This window comes from Mizuhopecten yessoensis, unplaced genomic scaffold, assembly GCF_002113885.1.
Source record: "Mizuhopecten yessoensis strain PY_sf001 unplaced genomic scaffold, ASM211388v2 scaffold716357, whole genome shotgun sequence".
Taxonomy (NCBI): domain Eukaryota; kingdom Metazoa; phylum Mollusca; class Bivalvia; order Pectinida; family Pectinidae; genus Mizuhopecten; species Mizuhopecten yessoensis.
This window is the reverse complement of record NW_018480076.1, coordinates 1,302,963-1,328,287: the sequence shown is the minus strand read 5'-3', so window position 1 is coordinate 1,328,287 and position 25,325 is coordinate 1,302,963. Positions and strand designations below refer to the sequence as shown.

Sequence of the window (25,325 nt, the reverse complement as noted above, 5' to 3'; positions counted from 1 at the left end):
TTTTTTTTAAATTTTTGACAATAAATATGGATAAACTAAGCTTATGTTGAGCATACGGTCCTGCAGCCATTCTAGTAATAAGCGTTTTCTCTTCCTTCACATTCAAAATTAAAAAAACCAAATTCTTTAAATGAAGTCAAAGGCGTTTTAATCAGTGTATACCTAATCACGGGTAAAGCGTCCTCGTTATATTGCTACAACAGCTATTATCGATTAATTGAAAATCTAACAATAAAAAATCACTCAATATTTTCATTTTTCAATGAAATAGAAATAAAGTCTGTCTTGCTAACCACATAAAGTCGTAACGATTCTTACAAGGAATATTCAATATTCGCCATTAAAAGGTTATTCAGCGAAAAAGGATATGCTCCTATGCTAATTTCCCCTATCTTATAGTTTACCTTTAATGCTATGCGATCCAACGCTTTCAGATGGCTATAGCTTGAATTTGCATTCCGGATAATTCCATTTGGTATAAAAAGGTTAAAAAAAGTCGATTTCAATAATCATGCTTAAAAAAGGTCTCGTGTAATATGAAATTGCATTATTAAAGTAATTTAGAAAATTTCAGGAGATTTGTCGCGAGATTATCAATCGGGCATGTCGCGCAAGCTTTCCGTAACACAACCTAACAACGATATCATTTGTGCAATTGGTGGCCATGGATACCGTTTCACTTGCTGACATCCTTTTAAGGATGTTGAAAAGGAATAAGAGAGAAAAAGAGAACAATGGGAGGTTAAAAGAGTTTTAGAGTCAGATAAAGATCGATACCAGTAATCACGTGTCACTTCAGTAGTGTTGTATCTTTCATGGAAGACAGGTGCAGGTCTTTTCTCGTAAATGCCTATCGTGAGCGTCCCAGACGTAAGACAAACGTGTTTTCCTTTGTAAACTCGGTGAACATTTGCTATATGATCCAAACTACTGGATCCGTTTCTGGTGTATACAATCAATAAACATGTGATTTTATTGGGTATTTTTGTTTATTTTCTGTTGTATAAGATGTAATTTATGTAATATATCAATATAAGGAATAATCGATTTAAAACTTTATTTTGTAAATATTAATTTCTGCAATATCATATCTATCTTTGACACAATGAAAAGTTTGTACCGACCCAATGTCAGCGTTGACGATCTGTCCCGGAAGTGGTTTTTCCGTTATCGCAGTTGCAATGACATTTTCTCCCTTTCGGTGAACTCCAATAACCCTGATTTTTGCGATACGGAACCCACCACGTGGTTCCGAGGTCACGGCGAGACAGCCGGGCTTATCTGGTCTGCCATATCAAAGCAGTGTCCGCCATCACCCCATTCCCACAAAAACGGCGCCATGATTGTTTTGTCTTTTATTGCACTCCTACTTGGTAAGTAATTATGCAAACAAGAAATGTACGTTTTCTTGCAGATAGTATCTGATGAAAACATAGTAGTTGAAGTGATGGTCAGGTGATACGTATTTTCAATAAATTATAGGTTGGTGTTCTTCTTTTATGCCCGATGTTCAGTTAACCTCTTATCATGGGAAATTTCTGCATCTGATCAGTTAATTGATAATGATGATGAGTTTACGGTTAACATACATAAGATCCTCGTACATTTAACAAATAAACTCAAATACATTTTCTCTTATATAAACATGTTTTTAAGTTAGCGAGTTCCGTTTTGATTGTTTGTAGCAAGTGACCAGACAAATGGGGTGGCCACGTCGACGCCAAGTCCTGCAGTTGTCCACAACGTAACGGTCGCACACGCTCCCTCTAATGCCAACAGAACAGTGTGCTACCCTTTTGTTGGCTGTTTCGACAACTTCGCCCCATTTGACAATGCAAATCTCGACCTCCCAAGATCTCCCGAGGCGATTGGCACTGTTATGCTTTTGTTTACACCAGAAGGCGGTTCCCGGGCGGAAGTGCTGGATTACACGAACGTGAATACAGTGGCAAATTCACATTACAACCAAAAGCGGAAAACTAAGTTCATCATCCACGGATTTACAAATACTATCAACACTACGTGGCTTTACGACATGAAGGATGAGTTTATGAAATTAGTATGTAGTGTTATACCCTAAAGTAGGTAGTGTGATACTTTATAGTATTTAGTGTAAAACCCTATATAACACTGTATGTAGTGTGATACTCTATATTATGTAGTGTGATACTTTATAGTATTTAGTGTAAAACCCAGTATTATGTAGTGTGATACTTTATAGTATTTAGTGTAATACCCTATAAAGTGTTGTGTAAAACTCAAATATGTAGTTTAATACTCTATTTGGCAGTGTGGTACTCTGTTTAACGTAGTGTAATACCCTATAGTATGTAGTAAAATATTCTATAGTATGTAGTGTAATATTCTATAATATTTAGTGTAATACCCTATAGTATGTAGTGTAATACCCTATAGTATGTAGTGTTATACCCTATAGTATTTAGTGTGATATTCTATAGTATGTAGTGTTATACCCTATAGTATTTAGTGTAATACCCTATAGTATGAGTGTAATACCCTGTAGTATGTAGTGTAATATTCTATAGTATTTAGTGTAATACCCTATAGTATTTAGTGCAATACCCTATAGTATGAGTGTAATACCCTTTAGTATGAGTGTGATACCCTATGGTATGAGTGTTATACCCTATAGTATTTAGTGTAATACCCAGTATTATGCAGTGTGATACTCTATATTATGTAGTCTGATACTTTATAGTATTTAGTGTAAAACCCTATAGTATGTAGTGTATTACTCTAAAGAATGAGGTGTAATACCCGTTACAATTTTGTGTAAAACTCAAATATGTAGTTTAATACTCTATTTGGCAGTGTGATACTCTGATTAACGTAGTGTAATACCCTATAGTATGTAGTGTTATACAATATAGTATGTAGTGTAATATCATATAGTATGTAGTGTAATACCCTATAGTATGTAGTGTTACCCCCTATAATATGTAGTGCTATACCCTATAATATTTAGTGTAATATCTATAGTATTTAGTGTAATACCCTATAGTAAATTGTGTAATACGCTATAGTATGTAGTGTTATACCCTATAGTATATAGTGTTATACTCTATAGTTTGTAGTGTAATACCCTATAGTAAGTAGTGTTATACCCTATAGTATGTAGTGTAATACCCTATAGTATGTAGTGTAATACCCTTTAGTATGAGTGTAATACCCTATAGTATGTAGTGTTATACCCTATAGTATGTAGTGTTATACCCTATAGTACCCTATAGTATGTAGTGTTATACACTATAGTATGTAGTGTTATACCCTATAGTTTGTAGTGTAGCAACAGTCATAAAAACCCACAGGGCGCGGCGTAACATCCTAGTACGCCTTAATGACAAAACACTTAAGGATCATAAATAGCTCAATTGGGTCAGAAGAGACCCGTTGACCGGTTAAAGCGACAGTATAACATTTTGAGGTCCTGGGTTCGAATACCGGTTGAGCCCCTCTAAATGGGTATTTTTTTCAACTCAGAACACTGTTATTGATTACAGTTTGTTAATATTAACTTTGTCAATGTCCCACAAGGTATGGTTTCCTTTTCAGTAATTAATTTAGTCATGTCTTGAAAACGGTTTCACGTATTCACAGTTTTTAACAGTGGTACGATGTTCCTTAAAGAAATCGTAGCAGAATGCGTATATGTGAGATCGGATGCAAGAACTGTGATGCATCGCATATCGGATACCAAAATTAATAGAAAAAAAGACTTCACACATCATTGCCAGATAGCAAAAGCATGTAATTGACAATGAATAATTCCCAACTGTAAGACAAAGAGTGCAGCAACATGTTCAAGCGACAGATAGAAACATATCTGAAAACGCCGAAGCGAGACAGTTCCGGATGTAGATTGGGGGCTCCTTAACTTTCGCATTTCAAATAAACCGTAACCAAATCAATCAGCCGATTTGATTATCATAACGTACCCTGCAACACCTACGTGCCAGGTCACCTTGTCGTCATTTTTAACACCTGAGATTACACACGCTTTAGTAATCATTTGTCTGATGAGTGAACATAACCTACCTAAGTTATCGAATTGTATACATGGAGAATTCACTGGTTGTGCTGTATGATCCTTTATAAATACGTTATGCGTGGTTACAGGAGCCAATGAACGTAGTGGTCGTGGCGTGGGGCGCGGGTGCGACCTTCCCAGACTACTTCCAGGCGGTGGCCAACACGCGCATGGTGGGCACACAGGTTCGGCTCATGATCGACCAGATGGTACTGACAGGCGCGAGGCTGACAGACTTCCATCTTGTTGGCCACAGTCTTGGGGCTCACACAAGCGGCTACGCAGGCTACCTGCTACATGGAAAGTTAGGGCGCATCTCCGGTAACTATGTCAAAGTGCATGCTTCTCTGCTAAGTAGGTCAAACAAGGCATTCTTTTAGTAATTAGGTTAGTAATGGCGCTTCACTTGTAAGTATAATATAGATCAAACGTATCACAAGTAAGTAGATCAGATCATGCGTATCCTACATTCTTTGCACTCTTGTGTGTACTTCAAAGGAGTCGCGCGGCACTGCAACGGTAAAATTGGCCGCTAGGAAGTTGGATGTCGCTTCTTTTAAGGAAAGGTATTAACTTTGCAATTGGTCTTTTTTCTCCCTGAAACCAATCAAATAGGCGACCGCGTGCCATCGATTTTTACCATAACATATTCCAGCGCATCCTTGATACTACAGGGGTTACGCTCACTTTCGCTCTCTACACCCCTTGAATATGTCATAGCAAAATCGAAGACTCAGTGTGTACCACCTTGTGGATGAGACGAGGAGGCTAGTTTGATCCTTTGATGTACATCAAGAGAATCTCTCGGTTGCGTAACGGTAAAATTGACCGGTTTTGAAGTCATGCGCAGTTCCTCTGTTATTTTCAAAGGACTGGTATCAGCCTAGTGATTGGTCACGTTGTTCTTTTTACCTGAGACCAAATAAATAGCTAGCCGCGTGCCTTTAATTTTGCAATGACATATCCTAGTGGTGCAGAGGGCAAAAGTGAACGTAACCCCTGGAGTATCAAGGATGAACGTAACCCCTGGAGTATCAAGGATGGTAAAAAGTAGGTCGAAAGTGTTTTATGTTTATAAACTGTACATTACGGATTATCAGAGTACGCTTAGTTTAATCTGGGACTAAGCGTTTCTGTTATAGAAATCTCCGAAAAATGAATCATCTTCATGTTTAGACCATGAAACACTTTTTGAGGAAGATTTGGAATTTGACAAATGCGTATTACATGGGTTTTTTTTGTTTTTTTTTAGTTTTTGTCTCAAGAAACGAATGTGCTGTGTTTGATGGTTCGATGAATATGTAACAATATATACAGGTTTGGACGCTGCTGAACCGGACTTCGAAAACCATCCCAAAATCATACGTCTTGATGCTGACGACGCCATGTTCGTTGACGTAATCCACACCAACGGGGCTCCTATTTCTTCCGGTGGCGCAGGTCTAATGGAACAAAGTGGTCACGTGGACTTTTACGCCAACGGTGGAGAGACACAGCCTGGATGCCCTAGTCAAATCACGGGGGTTATCGGGCAGATTTTCAACGGGAAATTGGATCGTAAGTACCGTAATCGCTTTCTTTTGATAAAGACGATATAACTGGTAGTAACTCAGTTTGTTTAAAAGAACACAGCTATTGGCAAATCAACGCTAACAATAGAAATAGTTATGGCAATGATTTCCAATATTGAAAATGTGTCCACTTTTCATCCTTTCACATCATAATTCCTAGTACCGGTGTGTTTGCTGTAGACGCGGAAGTACTTCTCCATGCTACTCTATCCAGATGACATTATGAATCGTGTACAAACGCTATTAGACTCCATAGTGTACAAACCAGACAACCATGGTGATACATGTAGAAGTAAGCGGAAATAAATCTTATAGAATATACTCAAGCAAAAGAACTACCAATACAATGTGTATGAAAACTAGAACAAAAGTCACAGTAGATTCCTGTAACACGATTTCTTAGCAATTCGCACTTTTAACGGTGTTATATCTATCTATCATATATATGATAGTTCTCGCGGTGTTGTAATCTAGTAATTACATAATCGATGTGAATCGAAAACTCCAAGTTATTTTTTTCAGATTTGGGAGATACAGTCAGCTGCAGCCATTCACGTTCCCATCAGTATTTCACGGAGTCCATCAACTCACCATGTCCGTTCACGGCCTATCCATGTACATCCTATGTAAGACCTTTAAGGTTCTGCTTTCCCTGTAAGAACGTTACACATTCCTTAGAATTTAGATTGTACAAATCAAAATAAGGAATCCCATCTAATACGTGTACACTACTAACTGAAGACCGATGTTTTACCTCTGACCTAAAGCTAACATTATATCATGTCATTAAATCACATTATGTAATTTCGTGAGTTTCGACACTTATTGACGTATTCTGCAAACGCAGTTCACAGCACTTTCATTTTTGTTCAAGGATAAATTCAAGAATGGCGCGTGTTTGAGTTGTGGGAGTACGGGATGTGCACAGATGGGTTACTATGCCGACCAGTACCACGCAAGAGGAAAACTTTACCTGAACACCGAGTCCAGCTCCCCCTTTTGTGGTAAGTAACGTCTATTTTACCCAATTAACTTGACCATTTCTGAGATGTCTTTCTGCATAGACGCGGTTCTCACGCTGAAGAGCCTGTCACACCTAGCCAATTTGGGTCGCCGGAGCTATAGCGGAGTATATATGTTTAGTCGATATCGGGGACCGGTATTAGTACGACAGCCCAACGATATCACATCGCAGAGAACGGTAGATTGGTGAACAATTTAGCAACGGCCGGCGACGGTAGAATCTTTTTGAACATGCTCAAAAATGTTCGGCGTTGCACCGCCGGAGCGAACATCCGGTTGAAACGGCAGTACTCTGGTATGTCTTCGGTAATGGCGGTATAGAGCACCGGTAGCGCCCCGAAATGGATCGGCGGCTCTCCCGTGTCCTCAATGTGTACCGTACTGGTACCGATGTGATAACATAGTACTACCGAATACCACCGAAGTAACACTGATGCGCCTCCGATGTGCTAGCGACAGAAAAGTGGTATTCGGTAGCACATCGGCTCTTACATCGGAAGGAAAACGGTAGAACAACGGTATCGCAACGAGAACGCTGGTACTACATCGGTTTTGCTACAGTCAATTTTGATTTTTTTTTTTCTAGTGCTATCTCGCCGTAGTTCTGCCGATTTTCTCACCGTTGATAATGCTCTGCTCCGCTTTATAGTCCCGGCGAGGTACATCGGTAGTGTGTGACATGCCCTTAAGGATAAATGAACATGGAACAAAATAGCAAGCATACTATGAACTTTCCCGCGTGATAACAAAGACACGTGTCAGTTGAAAGCATTGTGTGTTTCCTTTTATAGAGAGTGACCAGGAAAAGTTATAAACTCTGCAATCCGTCCTGGTACTTCTGTTTTCCTCGTGTATTTGATGTGGTACTTTTGTATTTACATACGAAAGCTCTCACCACCAAACCCAGCTAACTCTGTTGGTAGTTTATCTGACATTTTCGCGATACCTGGTACTTAGGACAATTCCTTATGGATATATTACATCCGTATGATACAAATACATTTAACTACATTCACTTCCTGTAGCTAGTAACTGGCATTTGATGAGTAGTTTTAACAAGCACTTTCTTTCCTCAGCTTTCCAGTACGGTGTAGTAGTGGCCTCTTCAGCGACCTCCAAGGGAACTGTAGCAGTGAGATTAAATGGAGAGTGGGGTACTTCTGGTTGGAACAGCGTCACAGAGTAAGTCGCCATCTTGGTGAAACCAGACGCACGCTCGGTAGCCGAACACAGGGGTCGCTTTCGTTTATCGCTATCCGAACGGTTGAACCGGTTAGACCGGTTGGACCAGAGTTCTTCGTTTACGAAATAAGGTCGGACCTAGTAATCTGATGCTGCTTTCAGGCGAGCTTTGACAAAGCTTTGCAAGGCCATCAGAAAAATGTGCAGGTCCTCCAGGATTTATACCCGAAAATGTTACATTTCAAAACAGACAAACCGATGGTTCCGCATAAACGAACAGGTCATAGGTACCGGAGCGGACAATAAGTACTGGAGAAAAATATATCTCTCTGTAGAAGAGTCAGTGAGGTTATTTGTAGAAATGTGGGTAAGAAGCACACACAGCTGAATATACATCTTGCTGTGCATGTCCATAAACTTACAACACCTAACAAACTCTACGGGAAAATTTCATAGTCAAGAGCCCATTGAATATTAATCAATATAGCGCATGGTTTATTTTGATTGACATGTGTAAAATGCAATATTTAAAGACAATAAATGTTGTTCCGTAATATACAGAGAAATAGGATGTATTATGTATTTATATGTTTTTCTGATCACATTGGTCTAGAAATTTTGGGGGGATGTAAACAGGTTGTTACCTTTAGTCTCGGTGCCTTAAGCATATATCCTATATGTTTAACCATACAGGACTGTGGTCCCATTTACAATATATGTCTACGAACTCCTTCACTCATCAGTCTCCAGCTAGGTACCTAAATAAATAAACTTCATTTATTTTCCAACAATTATAAAACAAGTTTTTACAACTTACATTAATCACTCTTGTTGGCTCGGATGTTATCGCACGGAGGGTCTAAATGTGGGAGGAAACTGGAGTACTCGGAGAAAACCCACGTGATCGGGCAGGTGACCCCTTACCTTTTCACGTCCGACCGGGGAATCGAACCCCGGCCGCCTTGATGAAAGGTAAGTGCGCTTTCTACTGCGCCACCCGACCTAGGTACCTATAATGCCGTACCTATTTTCGGCTGGTCAAAACTGATGCTGCTTTTTTACGAGCCTTGACAAAGCCTTGCATTGCCTTCATAAACGTTGTCATGCTTAGGTAGTCCAACCAAGTGCTTCGTACTTATGCTTTAGAACTCTCTATACCTTCTGAATAATGTTTGATTGTCCTCATTATATAGTGCTGATGTGGACCTGACGTCTGGTCACAATCTTCAGAAACTGATCACATCGCCTGTCGAGGTGGGGCAAATACACAGTATTGATCTCCGCTACACGAAGAAAGCTGCCAGTTTCCTCGGCTTTTTTGCTGGAGCGGACTCTTGGTCAGCTCATTCTGTCTCCGTCACTTCCGGTGAACTGGGAGAAAGGTAAGTCACATGATCTGCAATACATACAGCTTACGATTTACAAATTATGCATAATTGCGTTTGATACAATAACTAGTCGTAGGTTATCGTATGGAAAGTAAGTCATTATCTTACTTTTCATTAATATTTGTTAACAAGTACAAGTATACGATAGACTAAGAATATATTCACTTAAAATGAATTTTCATCATGAGGGACTGATAATCTTTAAATTTATTGTTTTTATCTTAACTCATTATAAATATCTTAATTCTCTGTTAATTTCGAAATGCATATCAAATACGTAAATTTACCGTAACTCTATTTATTAACTTACTCTAACTCATGTAATTTTCGCAGTAGCGCTTCAAACGTCTTACCCTTGATATGCAAAAATAATACATGAAACAATAGCTGTAAAATATATCCACGCAACATAATTTTAGCTGTAGAATTCAAGTCCGCGCAAAAGTAACAGCTGTAGAATTTAAGTCCGCGCAAAAGTAACAGCTGTAGAATGTAAGTCCGCGCAAAAGTAACAGCTGTAGAATGTAAGTTTTCGCAAAAGTAACAGCTGTAGAATGCAAGTCCTCGTAAAAGTAACAGCTGTAGAATGTAAGTCCTCAGAAAAGTAACAGCTGTAGAATGTAAGTCCTCAGAAAAGTAACAGCTGTAGAATGTAAGTCCTCGCAAAAGTAACAGCTGTAGATTAGTCCGCGCAAAAGTAACAGCTGTAGAATGTAAGTCCGCGCAAAAGTAACAGATGAAGAATTTAAGTCCGCGTAAAGTAACAGCTGTAGAATCGTCCGCGCAAAAGTAACAGCTGTAGAATGTAAGTCCGCCCAAAAGTAACAGATGAAGAATTTAAGTTTTCGCAAAAGTAACAGCTGTAGAATGCAAGTCCTCGTAAAAGTAACAGCTGTAGAATGTAAGTCCTCAGAAAAGTAACAGCTGTAGAATGTAAGTCCTCAGAAAAGTAACAGCTGTAGAATGTAAGTCCTCGCAAAAGTAACAGCTGTAGAATCGTCCGCGCAAAAGTAACAGCTGTAGAATGTAAGTCCGCGCAAAAGTAACAGATGAAGAATTTAAGTCCGCGTAAAGTAACAGCTGTAAAATTTAAGTCCACCCAAAAGTAACAGATGAAGAATTTAAGTCCGCGTAAAGTAACAGCTGTAAAATCTAAGTCCTCGCAAAAGTATAAGCTGTTGAATATAAGACCTCAGAAAAGTAACAGCTGTAGAATGTAAGTCCGCGCAAAAGTAACAGCTGTAGAATGTAAGTTTTCGCAAAAGTAACAGCTGTAGAATGTAAGTCCTCGCAAAAGTAACAGCTGTAGAATGTAAGTCCTCGTAAAAGTAACAGCTGTAGAAGCTTAGTCCGCGCAAATGTAACAGCTGTAGAATGTAAGTCCGCGTAAAAGTAACAGCTACAGAATCTTGGTCCGCGCAAAAGTAACAGCTGTAGAATCTAAGTCAGCGCAAAAGTAACAGCTGCAGAATCTTAGTCCGCGCAAAAGTAACAGCTGTAGAATGTAAGTCAGCGCAAAAGTAACAGCTGTAGAATGTAAGTCCTCAGAAAAGTAACAGCTGTAGAGTCTAAGTCCGCGCAAAAGTAACAGTTGTAGAATGTAAGTCCTCGTAAAAGTAACAGCTGTAGAAGCTTAGTCCGCGCAAAAGTAACAGCTGTAGAATGTAAGTCCTCGTAAAAGTAACAGCTGTAGAATGTAAGTCAGCGCAAAAGTAACAGCTGTAGAATGTAAGTCAGCGTAAAAGTAACAGCTATAGAATGTAAGTCAGCGCAAAAGTAACAGCTGTAGAATGTAAGTCAGCGTAAAAGTAACAGCTGTAGAATGTAAGTCCGCGCAAAAGTAACAGATGAAGAATTTAAGTCCGCGTAAAGTAACAGCTGTAGAATCGTCCGCGCAAAAGTAACAGCTGTAGAATGTAAGTCCGCCCAAAAGTAACAGATGAAGAATTTAAGTCCGCGTAAAGTAACAGCTGTAAAATCTAAGTCCTCGCAAAAGTATAAGCTGTTGAATATAAGACCTCAGAAAAGTAACAGCTGTAGAATGTAAGTCCGCGCAAAAGTAACAGCTGTAGAATGTAAGTTTTCGCAAAAGTAACAGCTGTAGAATGTAAGTCCTCGCAAAAGTAACAGCTGTAGAATGTAAGTCCTCGTAAAAGTAACAGCTGTAGAAGCTTAGTCCGCGCAAATGTAACAGCTGTAGAATGTAAGTCCGCGTAAAAGTAACAGCTACAGAATCTTGGTCCGCGCAAAAGTAACAGCTGTAGAATCTAAGTCAGCGCAAAAGTAACAGCTGCAGAATCTTAGTCCGCGCAAAAGTAACAGCTGTAGAATGTAAGTCAGCGCAAAAGTAACAGCTGTAGAATGTAAGTCCTCAGAAAAGTAACAGCTGTAGAGTCTAAGTCCGCGCAAAAGTAACAGTTGTAGAATGTAAGTCCTCGTAAAAGTAACAGCTGTAGAAGCTTAGTCCGCGCAAAAGTAACAGCTGTAGAATGTAAGTCCTCGTAAAAGTAACAGCTGTAGAATGTAAGTCAGCGCAAAAGTAACAGCTGTAGAATGTAAGTCCGCGTAAAAGTAACAGCTGTAGAATGTAAGTCAGCGCAAAAGTAACAGCTGTAGAATGTAAGTCCTCGTAAAAGTAACAGCTGTAGAATGTAAGTCAGCGCAAAAGTAACAGCTGTAGAATGTAAGTCCGCGTAAAAGTAACAGCTGTAGAATGTAAGTCAGCGCAAAAGTAACAGCTGTAGAATGTAAGTCAGCGTAAAAGTAACAGCTACAGAATCTTAGTCCGCGCAAAAGTAACAGCTGTAGAATGTAAGTCCGCGTAAAAGTAACAGCTACAGAATCTTAGTCAGCGCAAAAGTAACAGCTGTAGAATCTAAGTCAGCGCAAATGTAACAGCTGCAGAATCTTAGTCCGCGCAAAAGTAACAGCTGTAGAATCCTAATCCACAAAGTAAACAATTACAGTTATGTTAGGAGACAGATGAAATGTTGGGAGACATTTTACACTAATTAACTGGAAAATATAATTTGCTGTAAACATATCGGACAGACTAACCATTTTATAAACTAATCATGTTATTGTATGTCGTCTATGATAACTAAAATCGTAATTGGTTGGAGTGTACATGTATTGCTTTGTTTTATTTTATGTCAATAATTCTGTTCATTCTTCTTTTCTTCTCAGTTTCGAATTTTGCACTAAAAGTCTCGTGCTACAGGATAGCTCTCCCGTCAATGTGAGAAGAACGACCTCCCATACATGTTAATAGCTGAGGCTTGTGGACAGATCAGAAATGATACGACTAATTAGTTGAAATACAGTATACGGCTGTGTGTATGGCGATATGGAGATAATTGTGAGGAAATCCTGTCGTTTCCCATTCTACTTCAAAACTCATCCACACACAAATTATATTTTGTAATACAAGCTTGGAAGATGATCCCATGAAATCGCCATGCCTGTTGACACTGCTTTCATGACTTTGTATATTACCCCATTGAATGCTATTTTGCTGTTCCGAGTTGGACGGCCGACATTGGTGCTTTACCCTGAAGGGAGCATCTTTAATACTTTGCAATAGTTAACGCTTATATAATCAATGTCAAATTAATGTACATGGTATGTGATTTTGTGTACTTGATTTTACACACTTTGTATTTTCTATTGAAACTACAGAATCATGTCATATCAACTACCGTAATTGCCAGCTTACATACATGTAAATTAGTATAACTGGATATAGCACATGTCGTTAAATGCATTTATTATTCAATTGTTTTATTCGAAACAATGTTGATTTTGTCCAATATTCATTTAAAAGAAACCTCGAATGAATTAAAATGATTTAAACATTGCTTTATTTCTTCTAGAATTGATGTTTTTGTGACATATTTCGGCCATAAATTTAGCGCTTCAACTGAATGTTATTATGTCTTTCCAGTTTGATACTTTACATCCGAATATATTCCCTGCTGAAATAATCATGCTGTATACTGATGTATTATATTCTGGCGAGACTAATGTGTCCCTCCCCTCTTGTACCGTGTTTCCCCAGGTACACCCGGTTGGCCTGTTAAAGAAAAAAATGAGAGAATACAAAAGGGTTAACAGAACTGTAGTTCTAAATCTAAAACGACAAAACGAGGGCAAACATGAACAAAGGAAAGATTTACATCGAAATCCTTAAAAGGGTAAAAGGAGAATAATACATGCGTTCCGGAAGGGTAAGCGTCTAGTGATTCATCGACTACACATGCCAGATAAATCTAGGTCAAATCCAAGTAATGTCACGACCGTATAGCGAGAATGGAGTATTGACAACGAAACAACAAGACAAACTAATAATAAAAACACAGCGACCTCCGTATCAAAGAAATGGAATATATTCTAATAAGATCATGACAGCGACCAAGTAGAACTATTCTTGATTTCAAGCTCAGGGAGGTATGTACGATCGACATGGGCATGACATGACCATGTAAGTTGCACCACGTGTAGGTTATTTGTTAAATGAATTTTCTCTAAAATACAGACAGTCATAGATGCAATAGAATAGTAAAGGAGGATGAAATGTTTCTATAAACATTGATTTTCTTTGCCGAACGATGGCTATTATTCGGTGTCGTAATTATCCTCCTGTTTATCATCATATATCAAACCATAGACAGCACACTCAACAAATATTTACAACATTGGAAGTTCTGTAATTAAATGTTTGTTAGTTTGAATGTTTTTACGTCCGCTTCACTGTCAGATAGTTCAGTTATCCAGCAGACGAAATGTGCAATTCGCATGCAATTCAGTGGTTCAAAGGTTCTGGTATAATTACCAAGAGCACTGGAACCCGATAATGTGTTACAGTTGGCATGTTTGAACCTATCCTGATGTGCAACGAATAATATCAGACAATCAACTCTTGTATATATACCATCATTGGGAATGTTATATTTACAGAGAATTAATTTCACATCCTAAATTATATAATATTACCCTTAGTACATCAGGATGGGTCCAAACATAACATCAGTAACAAATTGTCGGGTCCATGTGACCAACAATAGCGTATTCTAAATGAAGTGAGTATGTGCCTCCGTGGCCCAATGGATAAGGCACCGGCCTCCTAAGCCGGGGATTGCGGGTTCGAGTCCCGCCTGAGGTTATTATTTATTTTGTCACGGCTTTGTAAGCGGAAACACAATTTCTAGAATGGTTTCCACGTTCACAAAACTTTGTGAAGGGAAACCTACTTACTATAAATTAACAGTATTCATAAGGTGTTCATAGGCGGTATTACTTGCAGGTCAATCAAACCTCATAGTTCGCAACATTACTGTGAAATTATACAGTGGACTTGTCCAATATGACGAAAATCCACCGTTCTACATAAGTCTGCGTTTGGCAACACCTGCCCAACTTAGTTTCTATTTCCCAAACATTACAGTTACTGTACGGCGGATAGAATGTGGTTTGAACATAGTGGATACCCTATATTTTCTCTAGAATTTATGTAACGTCTTCAAACGTAACAGTGTATTCGGTTGGACTATTGTAATGTTGATTTCCATGACCACATTGTCGTCTCTTTGGGGAGTGAAGAAAGACATTTGTATGACTGCATGCTGGACCTGACCTTCCTACAGAGTCCAAATATTTATATGTCGCATCAATGGCAAGAAGTCTTGTGTAATGTTTCTCTCGTTGTCTATACCTTACACGATACTAATTGTAAGTTAATATTTTGGATGAGAAATTCTCTTAAATACAGACAGTCATATACAGAATAGAATAAGATGAAATGTGTATATAAACATTGATTGTTTTCTGTCGAACGATGACTATTTTATTCTGTGTCGGAATTGTCCTTTTTACTAAACCATAGATAGCACACTCTGTATCATTGCAAACATTGGAGGTTTCGCTATTCAATGGTTCAAAGCTTCCTTACAAGACTGGAGTCTTACCAAAGTAGAGTGTAACTACCAGAAGGAAATCCCTTACATGATTGGGGAATCCCTGGACGAGTTGAATATCCCGAAATGTCTAAAATTGTGCCTCCGTGGCCCAATGGATAAGGCACCGGCCTCCTAAGCCGGGGATTGCGGGTTCGAGTCCCGCCGGAGGTTAATTTGTTTTGTAGAGCGGGACCTAAAACTAGTATGCATTCATCACCAATTGAATTGAATTTATTTCTGTTTCACAATAGAATGTATAGTTAACATATTAACAACGTAATATATAATAATAATAATAAAGTGTTCATAGTATTTATTATAATAATATGCAGATCTATATAACCACAGCCATCACAACATTCCTTTAAAATAAACAGTGGTTAGGTCCAATATCACAAAATTCCACAATTTTAACTCCAAGCTGTTTACCAAATGTCATCAGAAACTCTTTTAGGAAAATCCTCTGGTTATGTTCGTGAATCAGATACAGTGTGGTTTGAGCATAGTGGACATCCAATGATTTCTCTAGAGTTTCCATAACGTCTTCAAACGTAGCCTTGTGTTCGGTTGGACTATTGTAAGGTCGATATCCATGAATGTATTGTCGTCTCTTTGAGGAGTGAACAAAGACATTACATTGTATGACTGCATGCTGAACTTGACCTTCCTACAGAGCCCCACATATTGTTACGGCGCATGAATGACAAGCAGACTTGTGTTAATGTTCCTATCGTTGTCTACCTCGCGGGGTTCGTAATTAATATATGTAGGGTTATATGTTGGATGATGAATTTTCTTTTAAATATGGATTGTCATAGATAAAATAAAATAGTCAGGAAGGATGAAATATGTTTATGTAAAAAAAAATCTACCGAACGATGACTATTTTATTCGGTGTCGTAATTATCCTTCTGTTTACTAAACATTAAACAACACACTGAATATAATTGACAACATTAGTGTTTTGCAATTCAATGGTTTTCTTGTATCTTCACCAAAAGTGGATTACCCCTTATCAAGTAGGGTATTACTACAAGAAAGTAGTACCCTTACATGATTGTAAAATCACTTGACAGAGTTTAATATCCAGAAATCATAGACATGTGCCTCCGTGGCCCAATGGATAAGGCACCGGCCTCCTAAGCCGGGGATTGCGGGTTCGAGTCCCGCCGGAGGTTATCATATTTTTGTGTTGGGCGGAAGCGGATCACCAATTTTACATTTGATTTATTTTTGTTTCACAATAGAATTTATATATTTACAACGTAATATATAATAATGATAAAGTTTTCATAGTAGGTATTATATGCAGATATATACGACCCCAGACTTCACAACTTTACCTCAAAATAAACAGTGGACTGGTCCAATATCACGAAAATCCATAATATTATATTAGCTTGCGTTTCGCAACACCTGCCCAACAGGCTTAACATTTCCTAAACGTTCAAAAAGTTTTGCACTTTCCATAACAATAGAAGCTTCACATTCAGATCGACAGTTCCTATACCGGAAGTTATTGTAGCCTTTGCCGAATGTTTGCTACATCTTCAATACTTTTATGAGGACTCAAGATAGATTCCAAATCAGGCGCGTAGCTACCATGTAAGCCAATAAGCCCGGGCTTTGCACATGATTTTGACAAGTATAGGTTTTCATGACGGTTTTTTTTCTTGCTGATACTATAAAGTGGAGTTTAAGTTTTTAATATATAGTATACATATGTAATTCCTCAGATATGATACATTGTTAATAGTTAGTACAAAAATGTATGAAGTTTAGAAATGTCCATTGCATTAATGGACAGTTCCAGGCGGAACTAAACTGCTCGATTGAGTAAATTCAGAAACTCACGCCCGGCGCAAACGACTCCGAGTATGGCACAGTGGACACAGACAATCAATATATGTTTTTTGTTTTGTTTTATGAAAATATCAATTTGGGGCACGTTCGGCCCCTTTTGCCGGGGCACATTCGGCCACCCCGAATGCAACTGTTATTGTGCCAAGTGACGTCACTATTGATAACGTCACCTAGTTGACCACAAAAATAATATTTTTACGTCGCAAAAATTAAGTTTTTTTTTCTTTGTATTCACTGATTTGTTCTGGACTTATTTTCCAACAGATTTGAATGAAATTCCATACACTTATTAGTAAATTGTCTTCTCTATCCTGCATGCCATACTTGCCCTGGTAGGGGCCGGATTGCCTCAGGGCGGGGCTCGTCCGGCCCCTAACTCTATCGACCTAAAAAGTCCAATAATTCCCAAAATATGGTCTTGTTTACGATTTGGTTATTAGTTTATGAAAGACAATACATTTCTTTTCTAAATGACATATATAAATATGCATTTCAACAGTATAGAACATGCCTTCCATAACGTCTTAAAAAAAGAAAAGGGGCCGTGTTTGCCCCGGTCCCTTTTTTAAAACTATATTATAGTTTACAACATATCATTATCTCAGACATCAGGACGTGGGAAATGGCTCCTGAGACGTTCTAGAAAACAAAATGTTCATGGGGGAGACCCGCCATACCCTCCTTACGGGAGGGGAAGACCCCTCCAGTACCTTCCCCCTGCTCGCGCTTCGCGCTTCGGGGGTGGGTGGGGGGTGGGGGCTGCCTTCGGCAAGCCCATGTCGGGGCTTACACATGGTAAAGGAGCTAGCTACGCGCCTGCAAATATCTTCAGGAACTCCTTTAGTAAAATCCTCTTGTAATATTCGTAATACAGAGAGAGGAATTAGAGCGTGGTTTGAACATGATGGACACCGAATGGTTTCCCTAGACATTTGGTCTATTGTAATGTCTATGTACATTGGCTGCGTTGGGAGGAATGAACAAACACATTAATTTAGTATGACTGCATGCTGTACTTGACCTTCCTTCCCAGTCCACACATCCATATGGTATGGCGCAGCATTGGCAAGAAGTCTTCCGTCAAATTCCACTCGTTGACTACTTCAACTTATGTAATATTATTGGTTGGGTGCTGAATTTTCTCTAAATACGGATTGCCATAGACGGAATAAAATAGTCAGGAAAGAAGAAAAGTTTGATTGTTTCTGCCGAGTCATGACCATTCATTTGGTGTCGTAATTATCCTTCGGCTTACCAATATTACTAAATGTCACAGACAACATTGCTGGTTTTACAATTCAATGGTTCAAAGTTTCTTTTATCCTTCCGAAAAGTTGAGAGTAGAGCATATAACAGGAACTTAAGTAAGTAGATTATCCCAAAATGCTTTGAACATGAGCTTCCGTGGCCCAATGGATAAGGCACCGGCCTCCTAAGCCGGGGATTCGAGTCCCGCAGGAGGTTTAATTTTCCATTGCGGCTTTGAAAGTTGACGCGAATAACATTTTTTTTTTTCACAATACAATGTAAAGAGAAACATACTCGCTATGAAATACACAGTACTAATAAAGTGTTAACTGGCGGTATTGCTTACAGGTATTGCTTAAAGACCACGAACTTCACATTTAATGCTACAAAATAAACAGTGGACTTGACCAATATCACGGAAATTCACCATTTTACATTATCCTGTGTTTGGCAACAACCGCTCATCTGGGCATTTCTTTCAGAACCATTACAGAAGAGTTGCACTCTCGACAATAACACTTAAATCGTAAGATAAATGCTTTAAAATAGGCTCTCGTAGCTATGCATTATAGGTGATATTTAGGTCGCCAGTTTCTATATGTCAAGCTGGACAATAGCTGTCTGGGGTTGTAGAGCAATACATGCCGAAAAAGGAGTTATTCAAAGCTCATCTTCATTCAGCTCTTGTAGCGTTTGTCGAACTTGTGCCACATCCTCAATTATTTTATTAAGTCTCTAAGTTGTTTATCAAATCTCATCGGAACTATTTTAGTAAAACCCTCCTGTCATGTTCGTAATATAGAAAGAGGAACGTCTTTAAACGTAACATTATATTTGAATGGACTATTGTAAGGTCGATATCCATGAATGTATTGTTGTCTCTTTGAGGAGTGAACAAAGACATCACATTTGTATGACTGCATGCTGGTCTTGATCTTCCTACAGAGCTTCACATCTATATGACGCACCAATGGTGAGAAGTCTTGTAGCGTTTGTCGAATTTGTGCCAAATCCTTAATACTTTTATGAAGTCTCCAATCTTGTTGACCAAATCTCACCACATCGGAACTCTTTGATAGAATCCTGTGGAAATGTTCGGAATACTGGGACGGAAAGAAAATACAGTGTGGTTCAAACACGGTAGTCACCCAATGATTATTTCATTCCGTGTTGTAATTGCCATTCTGTTTACCAGCATATACCATACCATATATATCATACTCCATACCATTGACAACACGGGAAACTTTGCAATGAACTGATGAAGTGGCTTAAAGTTTCTTAATAACCTTACCAAAGAGAAGTATATTTCCCAAAAAATACCGACCATGTGCCTCCGTGGCCCAATGGATAAGGCACCGGCCTCCTAAGCCGGGGATTGCGGGTTCGAGTCCCGCCGGAGGTTATTATTTTTCTGGTGGTTTTATAAGCAGACGCGGAGAACGTCTATACAGACATTCAACACCAATTCAATTGGAACTAATTCAGTTTTGCAATACGAAGGATAGAAAAACTTTGTGTTTTTATTAATGTAAACTTTATTTCTTTCACAACAATATTGAAACAAGGTATCAACTTCTACTTATCACTCTTGTTGTCCCGGTTGTAAGCGTGAAATATATAATAATACTTTAGTTTCAATAGTCGGTATTACTTGCATGTCCGTAAAACATATTGTCTTATTTATAAATAATTATAATTAAATAACCTACATGATTTGAGGATCCCTTGATGAGTCGAGTATCTCAGAATACATTTAGCATGTTTCTCTCTCTCTTATTCAAAGCTCATCTTCATATACATTTTGTAGCGTTTGTCGAGTTTGTGCCACATCCTCAATACTTTTATTAAGTCTCCAAGCTGTTTACCAAATACCATCAGAACCTCCTTTATTAAAATCCTCTTGTAATGTTCGTAATACAGAGAGAGGAGGCGGATACAGTGTGGTTTGATCATGATGGACACCGAATGGTTTCTCTAGATTTTCCATAACCTCTTCAAACGTAACCTTGTATTCGGTTGGACTATTTATTGTAAGGTCGATATCCATGAATGTATTGTCGTCTCTTTGAGGAGTGAACCAAGGAATTACATTTGTATGACTGCATGCTGGACTTGACCTTCCTACAGAGTCCACATATTCATATGGCGCATCAATGGCAAGAAGTCTTGTGTAATGTTTCTGTCGTTGTCTATACCTTACACGATACTAATTGTAAGTTAATATTTTTGATGATAAACGATGACGATTTTATTCGGTGTCGGATTGTTCACCTGTTTACTAATATCATTGACAACATTGGACGTTTCGCTATTCAGTTGCTCGAAGTTTCTTGTATCCCAAAGTGGAGAGTAATAACCAGAAGGATATCCGATAGATGATTTCACAGAAGACGTTGAACACGTGGCTCCGTGGCCCAATGGATAAGGCACCGGCCTCCTAAGCCGGGGATTGCGGGTTCGAGTCCCGCCGGAGGTTATTATATTTTTGTCATGGATTTGTTAGCGGAGGCGAATCAACTGAAGTTATATCTACTTTTTACAACATAATGTAAAGGGAAACATACTTACCATGAAATATCGAATAATAGTAAAGTGTTATTAGACGGGATTACTTTCAAGTCAATAAAGTGCAAGCCATTTCAAGCTGGACAATATTTGTAAGGGTAGGTAGAGCAAGAACATGCTGAAGGTTCAGCCGTTGTAGCGTTTGTCGAACTTGTGTAACATACTCAATTATTTTATTAAGTCTCTAAGCTGTTTAGAAATATCATCGGAACTCTTTCAGTAAAATCCTCCTGTCATGTTCGTAATATAGAGAGAGGAACGTCTTCAAACGTAACATTATATTTGGATTGACTATTGTAATGTCGATATCCATGAATGTATTGTCGTCTCTTTGAGGAGTGAACAAAGACATCATATTTGTATGACTGCATGCTGGTCTTGATCTCCCTACAGAGCCCCACATCCATATGACGCACCAATAGTAAGAAGTCTCCAAGCTTGTTACCAAATCTCACCACATCGGAACTCTTTGATAGAATCCTGTGGAAATGTTCGGAATACTGGGACGGAAAGAGAATACAGTGTGGTTCAAACACGGTAGTCACCCAATGCTTATTTCATTCCGTGTTGTAATTGCCATTCTGTTTACCAGCATATTCCATACCATATATATCATACTCCATACCATTGACAACACGGGAAACTTTGCAATAAACTGATGAAGTGGCTTAAAGTTTCTTAATAACCTTACCAAAGAGTAGTATATTTCTCAGGAAACATCGACCATGTGCCTCCGTGGCCCAATGGATAAGGCACCGGCCTCCTAAGCCGGGGATTGCGGGTTCGAGTCCCGCCGGAGGTTATTATATTTCTGTCCTGGATTTGTTAGCGGAGGCGAAGAACCAGAGCGCCTTCAACGCCAAATCAACTGAAGTTATATCTAATTTTTACAACATAATGTAAAGGGAAACATACTTACTATGAAATATCGAATAATAGTAAAGTGTTATTAGACGGGATTACTTGCAAGTCAATAAAGTGCAAGTCATTTCCTGCTGGAAAATATTTGTAAGGGAAGGTAGAGCAAGAACATGCTGAAGGTTCAGTCGTTGTAGCGTTTGTCGAACTTGTGTCACATCCTCAATTATTTTATTAAGTCTCTAAGCTGTTTAGAAAATATCATCGGAACTGTTTCAGTAAAATCCTCTTGTCATGTTCGTAATATAGAGAGAGGAACGTCTTCAAACGTAACATTATATTTGGATTGACTATTGTAATGTCGATATCCATGAATGTATTGTCGTCTCTTTGAGGAGTGAACAAAGACATCACATTTGTATGACTGCATGCTGGTCTTGATCTTCCTACAGAGCCCCACATCCATATGACGCACCAATAGTAAGAAGTCTCCAAGCTTGTTACCAAATCTCACCACATCGGAACTCTTTGATAGAATCCTGTGGAAATGTTCGGAATACTGGGACGGAAAGAGAATACAGTGTGGTTCAAACACGGTAGTCACCCAATGATTATTTCATTCCGTGTTGTAATTGCCATTCTGTTTACCAGCATATACCATACCATATATATCATACTCCATACCATAGACAACACGGGAAACTTTGCAATGAACTGATGAAGTGGCTTAAAGTTTCTTAATAACCTTACCAAAGAGGAGTATATTTCCCAGAAAACACCGACCATGTGCCTCCGTGGCCCAATGGATAAGGCACCGGCCTCCTAAGCCGGGGATTGCGGGTTCGAGTCCCGCCGGAGGTTATTATTTTTCTGGTGGTGTTATAAGCAGACGTGAAGAACGTCTATACAGACATTCAACACCAATTCAATTGGAACTAATTCAGTTTTGCAATACGAAGGATAGAAAAACGTAGTGTTTTTTTTAATGTAAACTTTATTTTTTTCACAACAATATTGAAACAAGGTATCAACTTCTACTTATCACACTGGTTGTCCCGGTTGTAAGCGTGAATTATATAATAATACTTTAGTTTCAATATTCGGTATTACTTGCATGTCCGTAAAACCATATTGTCTCATTTATAAATAATTATAATTAAATATTCTACATGATTTGAGGATCCCTTGATGAGTCGAGTATCTCAGAATACATTTAGCATGTTTCTCTCTCTTATTCAAAGCTCATGTTCATATACATCTTGTAGCGTTTGTCGAATTTGTGCCACATCCTCAATACTTTTATTAAGTCTCCAAGCTGTTTACCAAATATCATCAGAAACTCCTTTAGTAAAATCCTCTTGTAATGTTCGTTATACAGAGAGAGGAGGCGGATACAGTGTGGTTTGAACATGATGGACACCGAATGGTTTCTCTAGATTTTCCATAACCTCTTCAAACGTAACCTTGTATTCGGTTGGACTATTTATTGTAAGGTCGATATCCATGAATGTATTGTCGTCTCTTTGAGGAGTGAACAAAGACATGCTGGACTTGATCTTCCTACAGAGCCCCACATCCATATGACGCACCAATAGTAAGAAGTCTCCAAGCTTGTTACCAAATCTCACCACATCGGAACTCTTGGATAGAATCCTGTGGAATTGTTCGGAATACTGGGACGGAAAGAGAATACAGTGTGGTTCAAACACGGGAGTCACCCAATGATTATTTCATTCCGTGTTGTAATTGCCATTCTGTTTACTAGCATATACCATACCATATATACCATACTCCATACCATAGACAACACGGGAAACTTTGCAATGAACTGATGAAGTGGCTTAAAGTTTCTTAATAACCTTACCAAAGAGGAGTATATTTCCCAGAAAACACCGACCATGTGCCTCCGTGGCCCAATGGATAAGGCACCGGCCTCCTAAGACGGGGATTGCGGGTTCGAGTCCCGCCGGAGGTTATTATTTTTCTGGTGGTGTTATAAGCAGACGTGAAGAACGTCTATACAGACATTCAACACCAATTCAATTGGAACTAATTCAGTTTTGCAATACGAAGGATAGAAAAACGTAGTGTTTTTTTTAATGTAAACTATATTTTTTTCACAACAATATTGAAACAAGGTATCAACTTCTACTTATCACACTGGTTGTCCCGGTTGTAAGCGTGAAATATATAATAATACTTTAGTTTCAATATTCGGTATTACTTGCATGTCCGTAAAACCATATTGTCTCATTTATAAATAATTATAATTAAATAACCTACATGATTTGAGGATCCCTTGATGAGTCGAGTATCTCAGAATACATTTAGCATGTTTCTCTCTCTTATTCAAAGCTCATGTTCATATACATCTTGTAGCGTTTGTCGAATTTGTGCCACATCCTCAATACTTTTATTAAGTCTCCAAGCTGTTTACCAAATATCATCAGAAACTCCTTTAGTAAAATCCTCTTGTAATGTTCGTTATACAGAGAGAGGAGGCGGATACAGTGTGGTTTGAACATGATGGACACCGAATGGTTTCTCTAGATTTACCATAACCTCTCCAAATGTAACCTTGTATTCGGTTGGACTATTTGTTGTAAGGTCGATATCAATGAATGTATTGTCGTCTCTTTGAGGAGTGAACAAAGACATGCTGGACTTGACCTTCCTACAGAGTCCACATATTTATATGGCGCATCAATGGCAAGAAGTCTTGTGTAATGTTTCTCTCGTTGTCTATACCTTACACGATACTAATTGTAAGTTAATATTTTTGATGATAAACGATGACGATTTTATTCGGTGTCGGATTGTTCACCTGTTTACTAATATCATTGACAACATTGGACGTTTCGCTATTCAGTTGCTCGAAGTTTCTTGTATCCCAAAGTGGAGTGAAATAACCAGAAGGATATCCGATAGATGATTTCACAGAAGACGTTGAACACGTGGCTCCGTGGCCCAATGGATAAGGCACCGGCCTCCTAAGCCGGGCATTGCGGGTTCGAGTCCCGCCGGATGTTATTATATTTTTGTCATGGATTTGTTAGCGGAGGCGAAGAACCAGAGCGCCTTCAACGCCAAATCAACTGAAGTTATAGCTACTTTTTACAACATAATGTAAAGGGAAACATACTTACTATGAAATATCGAATAATAGTAAAGTGTTATTAGACGGGATTACTTTCAAGTCAATAAAGTGCAAGCCATTTCAAGCTGGACAATATTTGTAAGGGTGGGTAGAGCAAGAACATGCTGAAGGTTCAGCCGTTGTGAACTTGTGTCACATCCTCAATTATTTTATTAAGTCTCTAAGCTGTTTAGAAAATATCATCGGAACTCTTTCAGTAAAATCCTCCTGTCATGTTCGTAATATAGAGAGAGGAACGTCTTCAAACGTAACATTTTATTTGGATTGACTATTGTAATGTCGATATCCATGAATGTATTGTCGTCTCTTTGAGGAGTGAACAAAGACATCACATTTGTATGACTGCATGCTGGTCTTGATCTTCCTACAGAGCCCCACATCCATATGACGCACCAATAGTAAGAAGTCTCCAAGCTTGTTACCAAATCTCACCACATCGGAACTCTTTGATAGAATCCTGTGGAA

General features: G+C 38.6%; 1 protein-coding gene and 9 non-coding genes across 10 annotated transcripts; all 10 read left to right on the top strand.

The window, feature by feature from the left end:
• Positions 1-1,243: 1,243 nt before the first annotated feature.
• LOC110443666 (pancreatic lipase-related protein 2-like) lies at positions 1,244-13,055 on the top strand. Its single transcript, XM_021488028.1, has 9 exons — positions 1,244-1,373; positions 1,686-2,059; positions 4,138-4,369; positions 5,366-5,605; positions 6,142-6,245; positions 6,494-6,623; positions 7,719-7,824; positions 9,018-9,206; positions 12,399-13,055. The coding sequence occupies exons 1-9, from the start codon at positions 1,340-1,342 to the stop codon at positions 12,478-12,480; spliced, it is 1,491 nt and encodes a 496-aa protein (XP_021343703.1). The 5' UTR covers positions 1,244-1,339; the 3' UTR covers positions 12,481-13,055.
• A 1,245-nt stretch (positions 13,056-14,300) lies between these two features.
• On the top strand, positions 14,301-14,373 carry Trnar-ccu. Its single transcript has one exon. It is a non-coding gene; the product is annotated as a tRNA-Arg (tRNA).
• Positions 14,374-15,264: 891 nt separating this feature from the next.
• On the top strand, positions 15,265-15,337 carry Trnar-ccu. The gene has a single exon. It is a non-coding gene; the product is annotated as a tRNA-Arg (tRNA).
• Positions 15,338-16,271: 934 nt separating this feature from the next.
• On the top strand, positions 16,272-16,344 carry Trnar-ccu. Its single transcript has one exon. It is a non-coding gene; the product is annotated as a tRNA-Arg (tRNA).
• Positions 16,345-19,609: 3,265 nt separating this feature from the next.
• Positions 19,610-19,682, top strand: Trnar-ccu. The gene has a single exon. It is a non-coding gene; the product is annotated as a tRNA-Arg (tRNA).
• Positions 19,683-20,683: 1,001 nt separating this feature from the next.
• Trnar-ccu lies at positions 20,684-20,756 on the top strand. Its single transcript has one exon. It is a non-coding gene; the product is annotated as a tRNA-Arg (tRNA).
• Positions 20,757-21,574: 818 nt separating this feature from the next.
• Trnar-ccu lies at positions 21,575-21,647 on the top strand. The gene has a single exon. It is a non-coding gene; the product is annotated as a tRNA-Arg (tRNA).
• Positions 21,648-22,491: 844 nt separating this feature from the next.
• Positions 22,492-22,564, top strand: Trnar-ccu. The gene has a single exon. It is a non-coding gene; the product is annotated as a tRNA-Arg (tRNA).
• Positions 22,565-23,605: 1,041 nt separating this feature from the next.
• Trnar-ccu lies at positions 23,606-23,678 on the top strand. The gene has a single exon. It is a non-coding gene; the product is annotated as a tRNA-Arg (tRNA).
• Positions 23,679-24,659: 981 nt separating this feature from the next.
• On the top strand, positions 24,660-24,733 carry Trnar-ccu. The gene has a single exon. It is a non-coding gene; the product is annotated as a tRNA-Arg (tRNA).
• The last annotated feature ends 592 nt before the right edge of the window (positions 24,734-25,325 follow it).

Coding starts and splice junctions, on each gene's coding strand:
- LOC110443666 (XM_021488028.1), top strand. CDS start 1,340: ATGATTGTTTTGTCTTTTATTGCACTCCTACTTG. Junction 2,060..4,137: donor AGGATGAGTTTATGAAATTA/GTATGTAGTGTT, acceptor GCGTGGTTACAG/GAGCCAATGAACGTAGTGGT. Junction 9,207..12,398: donor TCCGGTGAACTGGGAGAAAG/GTAAGTCACATG, acceptor TTTTCTTCTCAG/TTTCGAATTTTGCACTAAAA.